This window comes from Molossus molossus, unplaced genomic scaffold (genome assembly GCF_014108415.1).
Source record: "Molossus molossus isolate mMolMol1 unplaced genomic scaffold, mMolMol1.p scaffold_m16_p_1, whole genome shotgun sequence".
NCBI classification, from domain to species: Eukaryota; Metazoa; Chordata; class Mammalia; order Chiroptera; family Molossidae; genus Molossus; species Molossus molossus.
In genome coordinates this window covers 121503903-121521497 of record NW_023425344.1, presented here as the reverse complement: position 1 = coordinate 121521497, position 17595 = coordinate 121503903, and the positions used below count along the sequence as shown (strand labels likewise).

At 41.4% G+C, this 17595-nt stretch overlaps 1 protein-coding gene and 1 non-coding gene across 8 annotated transcripts in view; one reads left to right on the top strand and one right to left on the bottom strand.

Annotated features, from left to right (window-relative positions):
* The window catches only part of SIN3A (SIN3 transcription regulator family member A), a 71755-nt gene that overhangs the window by 37560 nt on the left and 16600 nt on the right, over nt 1-17595 (top strand). For all 7 annotated transcript variants that reach the window (XR_004960394.1, XM_036269495.1, XM_036269487.1 and 4 more), the window contains 8 exons: nt 534-652; nt 1137-1347; nt 1829-1945; nt 5507-5745; nt 7737-7920; nt 9117-9690; nt 12666-12835; nt 16805-16978. Coding sequence is in view for 6 of the 7 variants with exons in the window: in XM_036269495.1 (XP_036125388.1) it covers nt 534-652; nt 1137-1347; nt 1829-1945; nt 5507-5745; nt 7737-7920; nt 9117-9690; nt 12666-12835; nt 16805-16978 (1788 nt within the window). In the remaining variant the exon portion in view is untranslated. The remainder of the gene's footprint in view (nt 1-533; nt 653-1136; nt 1348-1828; nt 1946-5506; nt 5746-7736; nt 7921-9116; nt 9691-12665; nt 12836-16804; nt 16979-17595) is intronic.
* LOC118621465 lies at nt 5912-6018 on the bottom strand. Its single transcript, XR_004957699.1, has one exon. It is a non-coding gene; the product is annotated as a U6 spliceosomal RNA (small nuclear RNA).

The following is a 17595-nucleotide window of genomic DNA, read 5'->3' as shown; positions in this document are numbered from 1 at the left end:
ACAAGCATCTTATTTAAAAAGATCATTATAATAAGATTATCATCGTATACATCATAGACAAGATTCTTGCTATAAACATCTGTTAGGGGAGGAAACTAAAGCTTGAGTAACTCTGATTTTGGTTTGGAGAATCAAACGTATGAGAAGGTAAATGCCTTACTTTAGGATCTCATTTTGAAAAAATTTTATTATGGAAAAATTTAAACATAGGTGAAATTAAAGAGAATAGTAAACTGACTCTTCATGTACCCATTATTTAGCTGCCAACCAGTGTACTTTTTTGTGTGCGCTCATCTACCCCAGATTGCTTGCCGACAGATCCCAGATATTATATTATTTCATTCGTAAATATTTTACTAAGTTTCCTTTTAAAATAAAACCTTTTTTCAAATATAGTCATTATCACATCTGAAAAAAACCAACATTAATTCCTTAGTATCACCAGATAACTTCAACTTTTCCTAATCATTTAAAAGTGATCCAGGATCTCTTTATTCCCCACTTAACTATTCTCTTCTGGTTGTCTCCATAAGGTTCGAAAGGCTCTGCGGAGTGCAGAAGCCTATGAAAATTTCCTGCGCTGTCTTGTTATCTTTAACCAGGAGGTAATCTCTCGGGCTGAGCTTGTGCAGTTAGTCTCACCTTTCCTGGGGTAAGTAGAGTTGACGGAGCTTAGCTCCGATGCATGATGTGGAAGTGAAATGAACTTAGTTTGTGAGAGTATATGATAAACACAATCTGTTTCAACTCTAGAACTGAAAAAATAGAGAATGCTTTGGCCAGGCCTAGTGGTAGTCTCCTCATCCCCTGATCAGTATCGGATGTTATAGAGACCAGTCTGTTCCAGGGTTCTAGAATCTTGACTGTATTAGACAACCTAAGAATGATCTGAATACTGGAGTAATATCCGTGATTAGAAGAATAGCTGGTTTTGTCTGATTTCAGTACATTCTTCTATCACCACCTTAATTGACCTTAGAGCACCCTCTAAGTAAAAGGGAAGCCAAATGCTTAGAAGCAATAATTGCCTTTGGAATTTGTCTCTGGTAGCAGAAATCTGACCAAATAGTGGTAATCATACCTCAGGATAACTGCAACATGCTCATTGCTCACCAGGTTTTGGTTTGATTTTTCAGAAAATTCCCTGAATTGTTTAATTGGTTTAAAAATTTTCTGGGCTATAAGGAGTCTGTACATTTGGAAACCTTTCCAAAGGAACGAGCCACCGAGGGCATTGCCATGGAAATAGATTATGCCTCTTGTAAACGGTTGGGTTCCAGCTACCGAGCCCTCCCAAAGAGTTACCAGCAGCCCAAGTGTACAGGACGGACTCCTCTCTGTAAAGAGGTAAGGCCTTCCCTAGAACAACCCCAAAACCTCAGCTGTCTCTAGAAGGGATTGATGGTCCCAGGGACTAAGAATTTCTATCAGTGAAGAAATTAAGACCCTTCTCTGTCTTTTTTCGAAAAAAATTTGTTTCATTGATTTTTTTTTTTTTTTAGAGAGAGAGAGAGAATTGTCAACCAGCTACCTCCTGCACGCCTTCTACTGGGGATTGAGCCCACAACCCCGGGCATGTTCCCTGACCTGGAATGGAACCAGGACCTCTCAATCCGTCCATATGAGGACACTCAATCCACTGAACCATGTTGGCCGGGCTCCCTGTCTTTTTTTAAAAGAAAATGTTTTATACTTATATTCAGAAGTTTTTCCTTACTTGGATGTAAAATGATTCTTTCTTATCCAAAAGTTTTGTCTTTTTGAGAATGCTTAATCACCAGAAAGCTTTGTTACACTTTTGTTTCAGTTTCTCTTCTTTTACCTAAAGGTTTTAAATGATACCTGGGTTTCCTTCCCTTCCTGGTCTGAAGACTCCACCTTTGTTAGTTCCAAGAAAACTCAGTATGAAGAACATATCTATCGTTGTGAAGACGAACGCTTTGAGGTATAGGCTTCTTTATCATTTGAAGTTTGAGAAAATGGGAGATGCTAAATAAGATATCTTAATAGTTATCTGTGTAGGTTGGTTTTTAAGACTGAAGAGTCAGAGGTTCATGTTCTTTTGTGGTACATGCTTGTATTTACTATCCTTTTAAGAGTTTGTCAGATATGTTGGTAATATTTTTATGGCAAATGTGACTTATATAGGACACTGTAATGCTTTTAACTGAAATTATCCTTTGATAGCTAAATAATAATTTGAATTTTTAATGCCATTTTAAAGGTTACGTTTTACATGGTATATAGACTTAGTACTATAGTAGGGCCTACTGGGCTTTTTGAAGCTGTTTGAAAATATTTAAAAAAAATTTTTTTTTTTCATTGATTTGAGAGAGAAAAGAAGGGAGGGGGAGAGAGAGAGAAACATCAATGAGAGAGAAGATCGACTGGCCGCCTCCTGCATGCCCCCCACTGGGGATTTGGCCCACAACCTGGGCATGTGCCCTGACTGGGAATCGAACCAGCGACCTCTTGCTGCACAGGTCGATGCTCAACCACTGAGCCACACCAGCCAGGCTGAAAATATTTTTAAGTGTATTGTTAGCAGGTGGTTAGCAGACCAGTCCTCCTGTGAGAATTGGAGGTCTTCTTTCATATTTCTTTTTTTTTTATCCTCACCTGAGGACATTTTTGCATTTATCTTCAAATAGAGCGGGAAAGAGAGAGGGAGGAAGAGAGAAACATTGACATGAGAGAGATGCATTGACTGGTTGCCACCCACATGACCCCAACCAGGGCCGGGGACAAACCACAACCGAGGTACATGCCCTTAGCAGGAACCAAACCTGGGGCTCTCTGGTTTGTGGGCCAACCCTCTAACCGCTGAGCCAAACTGGCCAGGGCATTCTTTCATATTTCTGATGTTGATGTGACTGTGAAAAAATGTTAAATTAGGGACTTTATTTTTAAAGTAGTTGGGAAGGGAAGGGCAGGAGTGAATAAATGAGCTGCTAGAGCCAGCCCCATGCTAGAAGTGTGAGTACTGGAAATGAGTTCTAATCCCCCATGTTCACTGATACTATTAACAAGAAAAGGGTATGATATGCCCTGGCCAGTGTGGTTCAGTTGGTTTGAGTATTGTACACCAAAATGTGGCCGGTTTGATTCCTGGTCGGCACATTCCCTGGTTGCCAGTTGGGTTCCAGGTTGGGGCGTGTGCCAGATGCAACAGATTTCTCTCTCCCCCTCCATCTCTCCCTCCCTCACTCTTTCCCTCTCCCTTTCTTTCTCTAAAATAAATTAAACAAAAGAAAGACATGTTAAATATGTCTAAAGAGGTAAAATTACATGTATGCTATTTAATATATTTATTATGTAAAACTGGCCCTGCTTATCCCTGTAGATGGGTGATACCTTGCTCTTTATAAATCCGTACTGATTTATCCCTCTGCCAATTACCTCCACACTCACTCCAGTTGTCTCTGGCATATTTTGAATAAAGAGTCACATGTTGCTTATCCACTGACAAGTGATTGGCCATCCCTGCCCCAGGGTTTATGAAGAACTTCAACTATTTGCAGAAAACTAAATCATGCTGTTAACTTCCATGGCAAGTTTTATCAGCCTAAAGAAAGCATTTTTTTGTTACCTATGTTTAATAAGGTTAGATGAGTTAGAAAGCAGAGATTGGGCCCAGCCGGTGTGGCTCAGTAATTGAGTGTTGACCCATGCACCAAGAGGCCGCTGGTTTGATTCCCAGTCAAAGCACATGGCCAGGTTGTAGGTCTGATCCCCAGTTGTAGGCCTGATCCCCAGTTGTAGGCATGCAGGAGGCAGCCAGTTGATAATCTCTCTCATTGATGTTTCTATCTCCCTCTCCTTTCCTTTCTGTCTAAAGTCAATAAAGAAAGAAATTATTTTAAAAAAAGGAAAAAAGGCAGAGATTGGCACCTTTTTTTGATAGGATGTTCCTGTTCTTAACTGATATGCATGCAAATGAGAGGCAACATTCTCATTTCCCATTTGTGATTATAGGAATGAAGGTGACAGGAGTGTGTACAGGCTTAGATGGAATGGGCTAGTTTGAAGGAGCATTCCTTTCTGAAAATTTCTTTATCAATACAATGGTTTCCAAAAAAACGCTCCTTTATATGTTAGGATAAGTGAGTGATCTTACAATACAGACAATCCCCCATATCTTGGTGGCTTGATGATGGCTTGAAGAGACAGATTTATTCCTTGATGTTGCTACATGTACATTACTGTGTAGTGGGAGATTCTGCTCATCAGAATTACTTGAAGACCCAGGCTGACAGAATGCCATCATCTTGAACATTGCCAGTCTCTGGAGGGAAAAAGATTGCTCAGAAGGGTCTTTCCCCTTTAAATGCTCTAGCCTGGAAGTAATAAACAAGTACTCTGACCCACCTGTTCATAACTCATTTGCCAGAAGTAGTTGTGTGGTCCTATCTAATCACGGGAGCCAGGAAGTTCAGTACATCTTTGGTTTAAAATCAGAGAGGGAGAACTAGAAATATTTGACAAAATGACCACCACAACCCCCAAATTAGGAAACTTAGGAAACCTTTACAAACATTTGGTCATAGGCCCTGGAGACTGCTCATTTACTTGATTTTCTGTTTCTCATTTAGAGAATCTTGTGTTAAGGAAAAAACTTAACTCAAAGGCTGCCAGTCACATCCTTAACTAGGTCAGACTAGGCCCTTGCCAAAAAATAAGTGCCAGGAATTCAGTAAGAATTTAAATGCCCCCCCCCCCCAAAGCAGCAATAAAATCCTTAAGGATCTGTGCTCTTATTACTACTGGATGTGAACAAGGCCATTAAATATTTAAATGTTTCAAGTTACCCTGAAAAACCTTCCTCACAGACTGAGAGCTGTCATCTTGAATGGTCTTTTGGGGATTGTTTTTAATATTTTTAAAAATTCTTTTTCTTTATTGATTTGTAGAGAGAGATGAAGGGAGAGGGAGAGAGAGACAGAAACATCGATAAGCGAGAACATCGATTGGCCACCTCCTACATGCCCCCCACTGGGGATTTGGCCCACAACCTGGGCATGTGCCCTGACCGGAAATTGAACTGGCGACTTCTTGGTGCACAGGTCAACACTCAACCACTGAGCCACATCATCCGGGCTTGTTTTTTTTTTTGATTGTTTGTGACAGGTCTTAGCAATTCAGGAAAGTTCAGGGAAGTGACCATAAGGTTGCTTCCTGTTAGATTCCTCTACTCTGAGGTTAGTAGTCCAAAGTCAAGCATACCGATGGTGGTATTAGTAGTGATTACCACTAATTCATTATTTATTGATGTTTCTTATGTGCTAGACATTGCACAAAACCCTTTATGTGGATTATATTGTTTGATCCAGAGAACAACCTTATGAGAGTAGATATTGTTATCTCTACTGGTAAGAAAACAGAGTTTTCTGTGGCTTTTAAGGCAGAGCTAGGATTCTAGTCCAGGGAGTTTGACTCCTCACCTTATACTCCTAATTACTAGTCTATTCTGATTTGTGTCCTGAGCACACTTTGTCTATTTCTTTAGCTTGATGTAGTTTTAGAGACAAATCTGGCAACGATCCGAGTTCTGGAGGCAATACAGAAGAAGCTTTCCCGCTTGTCTGCTGAGGAACAAGCCAAATTTCGATTGGACAACACCCTTGGGGGCACATCAGAAGTAATCCATAGAAAAGCACTCCAGAGGATATATGCTGACAAAGCAGCTGACATCATTGATGGCCTGAGGAAGAACCCCTCCATTGCCGTCCCCATTGTACTTAAAAGGTATCTGAGCAAATGTGCCCTTTGTGCTCTCCTTTTCTTCAGGATAGAGTTGGTGTCCCATTAAATAAAGCTCATTTTTGACCTGTTATCCCATGAGACCTCCATTTCTCCCCATCCTGGTTGTTGGAAATCAGGTACAGTGTGGGATAGTGGGTTATACATACACACACCTATGGAATACTTCATTAATTAGTGTGTCATCCTTACACAGGGGCCCTGCTAATCTTCTCTGTATTATTACAATTTTAGTATATGTGCTGCTGAATTCAGCATGCTGGTGAATGAAGCTTCTTGATGGGATTGTGTGTAACCATAAGTAGAGGGCAAACCTTGAAAGTTCATAGCGGAACGCTCTGTGTTTGAGGCCATACTTTATTATTATTATTTTTTTTATCCTCACCTGAGGATATATTTTTCCATTTTTTTTGTACAGATAGACTGGGAGGGAGAGAGAGGAAGGGAGAGAGGGAGAGAGAGGAAGGGAGAGAGAGAGAAATGTCGACTTGAAGGGACACATCGAGTGGCTGCCACCCGCACGACCAACCAGGGCCGGGGACAAACTGCAACCGAAGTACGTGCCCTTAGCGGGAACCGAACCCGGGTCTCTCCGGACCGCAGGCTGATGCTCTAACCGCTGAGCCAAACTGGCCAGAGCTGAGGCCATACTTTAAAGTATAGGAAATAACAAAGAGAAAAACCACCACCTGTGTTCCTGCCATTCAGTACTATTGTAACATCTTTAGTTTTCAAGAAGAATCACCCTTTGTCTTTTTTTTTTTATTATTAATTCTCGCCCGAGGACATTTTTCCATTTTTTGTACAGATAGAGTGGGAGGGAGAGAGAGGGAGAGAGAGAGAGAGAGAGAAACATCGATGTGAAAGGGACACATCGAGTGGCTGCCACCCACACGACCAACCAGGGCCAGGGACAAACTGCAACCGAGGTACATGCCCTTAGCGGGAACCGAACACGGGTCTCTCTGGACCGCAGGCCAATGCTCTAACTGCTGAGCCAAACTGGCCAGGGCACCCTTTGTCTTTTTAAAATTGATATGTATTACTTAAAAATACTTAGATTGCCATTTCTGCCAAGAATGTCATATTCGTTATCCTAATAAGCCTTCAGCCTGAGGTGTAGAGGGGCTGTTGTGCTCATCTAAGGTCAAGAATCAAGGAGGGGACCAGAGCCAGGGCTGAGCCCAGGTTCCTCCAAGTCCATGGCACTCTGGACCACACTGTGAATCCCAGCTAAGATCTGGGTCCTCACTCAGTCTCTATCACCTGGTAAAAGTAATTCTTGTCTGTTGCACAGATGCCCCAATTTTAGTGTTCTTACCTTGTCTTCCCCTCAGATGCTGCCACAGGTTATTTATCTGTTTGCTAGTAGCATTTAACTTTTGGCTTTGAGGTGTAGAATATTCTTCAGTTCCCATGTTTTTTATTTTACTCTCCTCCCCTCTTCTGGAGGGTTAGGATCAGTTGTTCTCATCGGAATTTTCCAAACTGTGTCCAAAGGACGATTACTGTGCAGGCTCTCTGCTCTTGGACTTTTGCATTTGTGCTTGCATAGTAAACATTAGTAGAGGTTCTATAGCAAAGAAACTTGTTCAACTTTGTTTTAGCTGGCCAAAGACGAGAACCCCTTTTTAAAGGATAGTCAGTCCATGGAATGCTATTTGAGAAATAACTATTCTAAATAGGATTTCTGACATTCAGACGAATCACTTCTCCAAAGTTCTGAATGAATAATTTTCTCCTATAACAGAGTTAAAGGCTGGTTTGAATAACATTTATCCCAAGTCCCCAATAATTTTGACAGGCCTATCATACCTTGACTTTTGAAATTAAGTGTGACATATTTCTCACTTCTATACTCTTATGAGAGTAGATGCTGTTATCCCTATTTCACTGGTACAGCGAAGCTAGGATTCCAATCCAGGGAGTTTGACTCCCCACCTTGTTGTTTCCACCCCACCTCCACACCCTACTAGGTTGAAGATGAAAGAGGAAGAATGGCGAGAAGCTCAGAGGGGCTTTAACAAGGTGTGGAGAGAGCAAAATGAGAAATACTACTTGAAGTCTCTGGACCACCAGGGTATCAACTTTAAACAGAATGACACCAAGGTCCTGAGGTCTAAGAGCTTACTCAACGAGATTGAGAGTATCTATGATGAGGTGAGCTGGAGGTCTCTACACCTGTGAGAGGGCTTCAATCTTTGTATTCCGCATAGCTTTGATTTCTGGAAATTACCATTAATGAAAGTGAGACCCTCTAAGACTTGTTGAATCTTGCTTCATAACTGTTGTAGACTTCTAGTCCTGATTTTACCATTTTAACTCTAAACCTCACCTTTCTACCTAAGCTATCTTACTGGTTTCAGTTGACAACCCCACCTCTCCCTGTTCACTTCCTTCAGGCAGTACCTTATAGTCCATTAGTCTGTCTCAGCTTCCCACCACTTAAACTCTTCTCACTGATCCCCAAACTCTTTCTTTTTTATTAATCCTTACCCAAGGACATTTCCCCATTGATTTTTAGAGAGAGTAGAAGGGTAGGGGGAAAGATAAACATCAATGTGAGAGAGACACATCGATTGGTTGCCTCCTGTGCGTACCCCAGCTGGGCTGGGGATCAAACCTGCAAGCCAGGAATGTGCCTTGACCAGAAGTTGAACCCGTAACCCTTTAGTATGTGGGCCGACACTCTTAACTACTGTGCCACACTGGCCAGGGCCCCAAACTCTTTCTAATTCTCATTTATTCAGCATACTTATAAGGATTATATGTAGTGTGGGAGTTAGGATACAGAGATGAATAAGAAAGTAATCCTGCTTTCTTTGAGCTCACAGTCTTAGGGGATGGATAGAAATATAAATGCATTGTGATTGAGAATTCCTGGAATTGGTTTGATCTTGAATTTTAAAAAATCTTTTATTGTGAAAATGTTAAATGTTCACAAAAGGGAAGAGAATAGTAAAGTGAGCTTTTATGTAAACCTAAAATAATTATTTCTATTTTGCCAGTGTTATTACATCTAACACTTTGCACTCCCGCCCCAGAACTAATTTAAAGTGAATCCTAGACCTCATACTGACTGTATTCTCCATATCCTTCATAATACTAATTAAGAATTTTAGAAGATGGTTCCAATTCTGTCCCATTGTCACCTATCAGTCTTCAAACTCTGGAAGGTACTGATATTTTGTTCTCAAACCACATCCTCCACATTATCTTACTATTTCTGAAGTTTGGGTTTGGAAAATAATAGCCACTGCGGTTAATAATTGAATGTACTGATGGTGTTGTCTCATTGGTCTGTTTTTTGTTGTTGTGGGTATGGCACTTATTATCTTGTATCTCTCTCCTGGTAGAGGCAAGAGCAGGTTACCGAAGAAAATGCTGGCATGCCTGCTGGCCCACACCTCTCTTTGGCCTATGAAGACAAGCAGATCCTGGAGGACGCCGCTGCCCTGATTATCCACCATGTGAAGAGGCAGGCAGGCATTCAGAAGGAGGACAAGTACAAAATCAAGCAGATCATGCATCACTTCATTCCAGATCTGCTCTTTGCTCAGAGGGGTGATCTCTCAGATGTGGAGGAAGAGGAAGAAGAAGAGATGGATGTAGATGAAGCCACAGGGGCTGCTAAGAAGCACAATGGTGTTGGGGGCAGCCCCCCTAAATCCAAACTACTGTTTAGTAATACAACAGCGCAGAAGCTAAGAGGGATGGATGAAGTGTACAACCTCTTCTATGTTAATAACAACTGGTACATCTTTATGCGACTACACCAGATTCTTTGCTTGAGGCTTCTGCGAATTTGCTCCCAAGCAGAAAGGCAGATCGAAGAAGAAAATCGAGAGAGGGAGTGGGAGCGGGAAGTGCTGGGCATAAAGCGAGACAAGAGCGACAGCCCTGCCATCCAACTCCGTCTCAAAGAACCTAGTGAGTGCCTAGACTGCTGGTTTATAGAAGATGTGTTCACAGGGAATGTGAGGGGTTGGTGACCTCAGGTCCTAGTTAGACTTGGGACTATTTTCTTCTATACATGGAGAACAGGCAGGTATCAAGAGTGGTTCAAATCCTAGTTCTGCAACTTACTGACTATATGACCTTACTTAAACTCTCTGAACCGTTTACCTGTAAAATGGAAGTGCTACTCATTACTTTGTGGAGTTATTGCAAGAATTGCAGAAAATATGCAAACCATTCTGTGCAGTGTTTGGATTGTGGACAGTCGATGGCTAGTACTGTGGACACCAGCAAAGGGGGTGTCAGTGCCATTAGTCTCTGGGTTATTGCAAAGTGTTTCAAAGGTCAGAGAGGGACAAAAACGGCACATTTGATTTCACTCCATGACAGAACATAAATTCCTAGTTGTTCATGCCTAAGACAGATGTTAATTTTCTGATGTGTTTGGGCAGGACTTCTCTAACCAAGGGGGTTCATGGCTCATTCCTAACAGAGAAGGGTTCTAGAAAGGAGAGTGGAACTTAAGAGATGGTATGAGACAGCAGAATAAGTAGGACAGGAATGAAGATAGAGAATTCAAGAAAAAGAAAATAAACAGGGGTTAAGGAAGCAATCATGTGCTTTAAGCAGTTCTGTGCCACCTCCTTCTAGATAACTGTTCATTTCATAAATTAAATACTTCATCTGTGAGCCCAAAACTTTTTCATGAAGCCTTTCTTCTGTGCTCTTGAGGAAATAACCAATCTGTGGAGCAAATTATCTTTTTTTTTTTTAACCCTCATTCGAGGACATTTTTGCATTCATCTTCAGATAGAGCGGGAAGGAGAGAGAGAAGAGGGAGAGAAAAACATCGGTGTGAGAGAGACACATTGAGTGGTTGCCACCCACACGACCCCAGCCAGGACCAGGGACAAACTGCATCTGAGGTATGTGCCCTTAGCGGGAACCAAACCACGGGGACTCTGGTCCGCAGGCCGACGATCTAACCACTGAGCAAACTGGCTAGGGCACAAATTATCTTTATCTTTTTTTTTTTTATCCTCACCCGAGGATATTTTTCCATTTTTTGTACAGATAGAGTGGGAGGGATAGAGAGGAAGGAGAGAGAGAGAGAGACATCGACGTGAAGGGACACATCAAGTGGCTGCCACCCGCACGACCAACCAGGGCCGGGGACAAACTGCAACCGAGGTACATGCCCTTAGCGGGAACCGAACCCGGATCTCTCCGGACCGCAGGCCGACGCTCTAACCGCTGAGCCAAACTGGCCAGGGCTTTTTCTTTCTTTTTTAACTGTTGCTAATGTAAGAAGCCCATGTGTAGCGCTAACCTTCAGTCTGTTGAAGAGCTAATGATCCTGGGAATTAGTCCTAGCTTTAGAGAGACAACGTTTGGACCTCAGTGTGTTGATTCCACCTGCTTGGGTAGAAATAAGAGAAGATGACCTAATCCTGGCTTGGCCACTGACTTACCTTGGTTTGAGGCTTACATAGTTTGGTCTTGAGTGATAATGCCAGACTCACTGATCATAGTTCGTGTGCATGGGTCTGGTTTGCACTCATTGCTTTATTCTTATAGAACAGTATTTTTTCATGGCACTAGCACAGCTCATGCCTTTGCCATTGCTCTGAACAAGGTGATACTCTGATGAAACTCAAGCCAGCTGCTACTCTTAAACAGCAGTTATCTTGTTTTGCCTGTCTTGAATGAGTCCATCACACTGCAGATAAACTGAGATGGACTCAGCTTTTGCTCTTAGCCTTTTTGCCCCTATATAAACTACAAACTGGTAACCAAATGTCAATAGCCAAGAGTTCCTTTTTTTCATTTTAGTGAGCTTTTTATTGAAGTGCAACACATTTACTGAAAAGTATACAAATCCAAATTGTATAGCCAGTGAATTTTTACAAAGTGAATACACCTGTGTAACCAGTACCTGGCTGAAGAAACAACATACCCCTTTTGCTGGTGTGGTTCAGTGGTTAGAGCATCCGCTCTTGGCCCGAAGCGTCACAGGTGTGATTCCTAATCAAGGGCACATCCCTAGTTTGCAGGTTCAGCCCCCAGCCCCTGGCAGGTGGGTGAGGGAGTCAACCAGGCAATGTGTCTCTCTCAAATTGATGTTTCTCTCTCTCTCCCCCTCCCTCCCCCAACTCTCTCTAAAAACTAATGGAAAAAATATCTGCTGCTAAGGATTAACAAGAAAAAGAAACAGTGGCCTCCTCATGCCACTCAGATCTGCATGTTTTTGAGCCTTGTGTAAATAAATAGGTCTTATTTGAGAAAGCTATAGGCAGAGTTCTTTCACTGTTCTGTGTACTCTGATAGTTGCCAGCGTCTCTGTAACAACTGATCCCAGCTGGTAGCAGAAGTGATTCATGTGCAGCTAGAGATAACTTTATGCAATTTGTGAAGTAATGTTGGGAATCCATTTTTAAACAAAAGGACTTGGACAATTGCAGATGACTTTATTAATCAAAGAGGATTTAATTTGTTCACCTTTTTTTCTATCCCTGAGAAGTTTCCCAATGCTATAGTGTGACTCTGCCTTTTCTTATGTGCCCCTCTATACTTCGTGGAAATAACTTTGTGAGCAAGTAAGGAATGCTCTTTGAAGGCAGGGGATTCAACAGCTTTTTAAAGAAAATTCTTCCTTGGGATATTTTGCTCTCTTATCATGCAGATCCCAGCCTAACTGTCAGTAAATGTATTTCTGGCAGGGGCCTGAGTGGTAGAAGCTGCTGGTAAAGTTGCAGAGTCACTGTCCTCTGATAGAGCTGCTGATTGTAGCTTCCTGTGAGATTGTGTCTGTAGATTGAGGGGGCATGTTTTGAGTACCTAGGGTTTGTTCTTTTGGTGCTCCTTAGGCTAGCTATGGGACCTACCCTGCCTGCTTTCCTGATCTTTTCCAAGCTGGTAAAGCCTCACCTGTCCCATCTCTCCCACAGTGGATGTTGATGTAGAAGATTATTACCCAGCTTTCCTGGATATGGTGCGGAGCCTGCTGGATGGCAACATTGACTCATCACAGTACGAAGATTCCCTTCGAGAGATGTTCACCATTCATGCCTACATTGCCTTCACCATGGACAAGCTCATCCAGAGTATCGTCAGACAGGTGAGGGGGCAAGGGTAGGTGAGGGAAGATGTCCTTATCCAAAGATGGGCCCGGCACAGAGAAAGGGTTTATAAAGATGTTTATGTATGAATGCGTCTATAGAGGGGCGGGGGAGGTGAATCTGCTGTGGGATGTCTCTTGTTAACAAAGTGGCAGCACTTCAGCCACGTAATTGACTCCTCTGCTTTGCTCAGTTTGCCCTCACAGTCAGATGAGCCAGCTTCACACCTGATGTTTGGCTCCTTTCTTGCTGGCTGCCTGTTGAGCCAGCATTGGTCCTGACCCTGCTCTCTGCCCTACTGGCCCAGCTCTGTTCTCGTCTACCAGGGATGAGCTCTCAGCTGGTAGCCTTTTCTCTTCCGTAGGTGTTGGTAATTCTACATACTTTCCTCATTTAATATTTGAAGTTCTTTTTACAGGAAAGGTTTCATATATCATCTTTATGATATACTACCCACCTCACTATCTGAGGTTCTCTCAGAGAGGTTTGTGGTTTGTTCCTGTTGCACCCTAGGAGATCGTAAATATGTGTTTTTTTGTTTGTTTGTTTTTTTTATCATCCTCACCCGAGGACATTTTTCCATTTTTTTTGTTCAGGTAGAGTGGGAGGGAGAGAGAGGAACAGGGAGAGAGAGGAACAGAGAGAGAGAGAAACATCGATGTGAAAGGGACACATCGAGTGGCTGCCACCTGCACGACCAACCAGGGCCGGGGACAAACTGCAACCGATGTACGTGCCCTTAGCGGGAACCGAACCCGGGTCTCTCCGGACCGCAGGCCGACGCTCTAACCGCTGAGCCAAACCGGCCAGGGCTATGTTTGATGTTCTCTACAGCAATGATAACTTTATAGCAAATAGCAGACTATGAAGGGAGTCTGTAGTTGGTGCACTACTTTTTTTTTAAAATATGTTTTATTGACTTTTTAGAGAGAAAGGAATGGAGAGATACAAACATGGTTGAGAGATCAATTGCCTCTTGCACGCCCCCTACTGGGGATCAAGTCCATAATCCGGGCATGTGCCCTGACCAGGAATTGAACCATCTACCTCTTGGTCCATGGGTCAGTGCTCAACCACTGAGTCACACTGGCTGAGCAAGTGCACCACTTTCTTTAAAGTGAAAACTTATAAGAAGAAAATTCTAATTCTAGAGTCTACACTGCCACTATGGAAAGAAAAGTTTGTTGTTCAAGTGTCTTCTTGGGGGTAATGTATAGAATCTTTTATAGAGTACTACCCATTCTTTTTTGCCTTGAATTTGAAAGGATGAATAGCTCTGCATCTTTCTCATATCAGCTTCTCAGAGTCAGTGAAGATGCTTCTGAATTTTGACATCTTTACAAAATTGTCAAGCACATAGTTTTTTTTCCTGAAAGTTGAATAAGTTGTTAGGCCTTTCCTTCAGGGGTCTGTATAGTGACTGGCAGAAATCATTGTATGGATACAATTAGCTGTGATCATAACTTTTGAGAGACTAATTCCTGTTAGCCCCTAAAAATTGCTGTGTGCTTATTTTTCTGCTTACAAGTTTGTTGCTGCTACACCTAGGAGTAATGTCTTTTATACTGCCAGCACAACAACTTCATAAGTTCAATAAAACTAACTTTTTATAAGCCGAAGTTGGTTTTTTTAAACAATAGATATAACTAGTCTATTTATTAGAAGCACTAGGTAATGACTTTTAGTCAATAATACATAATGTTTAGTCCTTTTTTATGGGAACAGGTTTTATCCAGAAACCCAAATTTAATATTTTTAAAACATATGTTCATAGTTCTCATCTTAACCCCTCAATTAGAGGCATATTTTCTCTCATTCACCTTATCTCACTTGGTGTTCTCCCAGAGTTCATTGCTGACTGGAGATAATACATATATTTCAAGGTCAGTCCATACACTTATCTTAACATTTCCAGGCTAGTTTAAGAGGGATTTGTTTTAAGAATTCAATAGGCAGCTAGTACAGAACCTAATATATGCGCCCAGGTCACATGGGGATTGGACTGGAACACTTTTTCTCCTTGCCTGCATGCCTTCTTTCTTGACATCTGCTTCATTCTTATGCTTCTGTCTGCAAATGAACATTGGAATCCCCTGCCTCCCTCCAGGCTTTGGTTTTCCATGGCAGTTGCCTCTTACCCCAAAATATTACTTGATATTTCTATCCAGATGCTCCTCTGACTACAAAGCATACTCATTGTTTCATTGCAGATTAGCAAGAGTGAGAATCTGATCAGCCTAGCTTGGGTGTGGAGTTGCCTAGTTGTCCCTGGATTATAGTGCTACCCTTTCCAAAGATTCTAGAAGGGGCTAGATATCCCAGAACAGAGTATAGGTGGGGAGTTAGTGGCCTGGTTTACTTTAACCACAAGTGTCTACATGGTAGAGACCATTCTTCGGATATACTTTCTCTCTGGACCACAGGCCGATGCTCTAACCGCTGAGCCAAACTGGCCAGGGCTTGGATATACTTTTACACTGCTTTTTCTCTCTCTGAAATGCTATCATAAGCTTTTCTTTATGCTATCAAGTTGTCAGAAGCATTATTTTAGTGGCCCATTAGAATCCATTGTCTGTACTAATTGTGATTTATTTAATCATCTCCAGTTGTGGGTTTTTCTACCACCATCAAATCACTTAACCTCTGACCTTGCAGTGTCCATTTATCTACTAATATACATACTTGTCATTGAAGACTTTTTCAAATATCAAAAATAAGTAGTAGTTATAGTTACTAGCACTTCAAAAAGACTGTATATTTCTAAAAAATAGAATGGTGTAGTGGTTATGAGAATTTTAAAATATACATATTGATATTGTAGTTTAACTCTTTGCTTTCTGTGTGTGTCTGCTTTTTTTTTTACTTTCTGTCTTTTTTAATACTCACCTGAGACTATTTTTTTATTGATTTAAAGAGAGAGGAAGGTGAAGAGAAAGAGAAATGTTGATTGGTTACTTCCTGAACCGATCCGACTGGGAATCAAACCCAAGATTCTTTAGTGCATGGGACAGTGATCAACCAACTGAGCCACACTGGCCAGGGCTTCTCTGGCATTATAATGGGTAGTTTTATTTGAAAGAATTTTTGTTTCACAATAGAAGTGTTGTCATGATCCGTGGTAATGGAAACTGCAGGATTCAACTTTCTAGTCATCAGATAATTTAATAATATACTCACAAAAGTCACCAGTAGTCAGTTGTGATGGACCTGTGTTGAAATGAGTTAATTAACATTATGTACAATTTAAGTACTATACTTTCTATCAGATGTAAAAAAAAACAAAAAAAAACAGGGGTGTGTTAGAAAGAATATTAGCCCTACAGGTCAGGAAACTTGAATATTCTTCCTAACTGCTCCTTCAGCTGAGTGCCCCTGGTAGTTAATTCAGCAACAGTTTCTTAAACATCCAATGAGTTTCAGACTTTGAACTAGGGCTGGGGTATAGACATGGATCTTGCTTTTGTGATGCTCTAAGGCCTTTCTCCTTATCTTGGCACACAGTGAGTTTTCTTATCTAACATGTAAATTTGTCTTATATAACAGAACACCCATCTCCAGCCTCTTCCCAGGGTAGTTGTGTGGATCAAGTGAGAATATATATGAAAGCAAATTATAAATGGTAAAGAAGTGCCATAAAAATAAAACCATGGGAATTTTCTTTCATGTAAAAAGATTTTTTTAAGTTCCCTAGAACTTTAAATAAGTAGCATATTAATAACCTTTGCCTGTAGTTTTGCTTTTAAATAGATATGAAAGTTTTACTTATGGACCAGTAATATGGTTGAAGATTTTGGCTTATTCGCCAAGAAAAAAAAATAGTGGTTTTGTGTGACTAATTTTTTTAAATTGCCAATCCCAAAAAACCTCTCTTTGAGCTGAGTGCCTGGAACCATCACAGGAATAGTGAGTGTCTGACAGGGAGAAGTGTTTTCTTGGTTCATTGTCGACTTGCCTTTGCTTAATTCCAGCTGCAGCACATCGTGAGTGATGAGATCTGTGTACAGGTGACTGACCTTTACCTCGCAGAAAACAATAATGGGGCCACTGGAGGCCAGCTGAACACTCAGACTTCAAGGAGTCTCTTGGAGTCAGCATATCAGCGGAAGGCCGAGCAGCTCATGTCAGATGAGAATTGCTTTAAGGTGAGAGTTACTCATGTAACTGTGCTGGTGACTGTGGAAGTTGTTGGGAATGGCTCTACCAGAAGTCAAAGACTAGGGTGCTTTGACCCAGTGATTTCACTCCCGGAACCTCCTTAGAGTTCCTGTGGGCTCAGTGGAGAAAATATAAAAACATGGAAAAGTGGAAGTAAAGTCTTCCAAGGACAGTCTCTTAACTTTTCTTGCCTTAAAAAAAAATTCTTGGTTTTATATGATTTTTACAATTTTGTATTCTGCTTTTGTTTTTTGAACTTTTTGTTGTTAATCCTCACCCAAGGATATTTTTCCTTTTTTTTTTTTTTAAGATAGATTGGAAGGGGAGGGGAATGGTAGAGAGAGAAACATCAGTGTGAGAGAGACACATCAGTTGGTTGCCTACCCCGTGACCCTGATTGGGGCCAGGGATCGAACCTACAACTCAGGCATGTGTACACAGGCCAGTGCTCTAACCTTTCAGCTAAACCGGCCAGGGCTTGAACGTTTTTTCATATGATAGTGCTTTGTAAGTATATTGTTTTAAAATGTTTAAAAATGTAATCCTTGATCATAGTAGAAAAGATAAGAAATGCAGTGAAAAGAAAAATTGCCTAGTGTTCTTC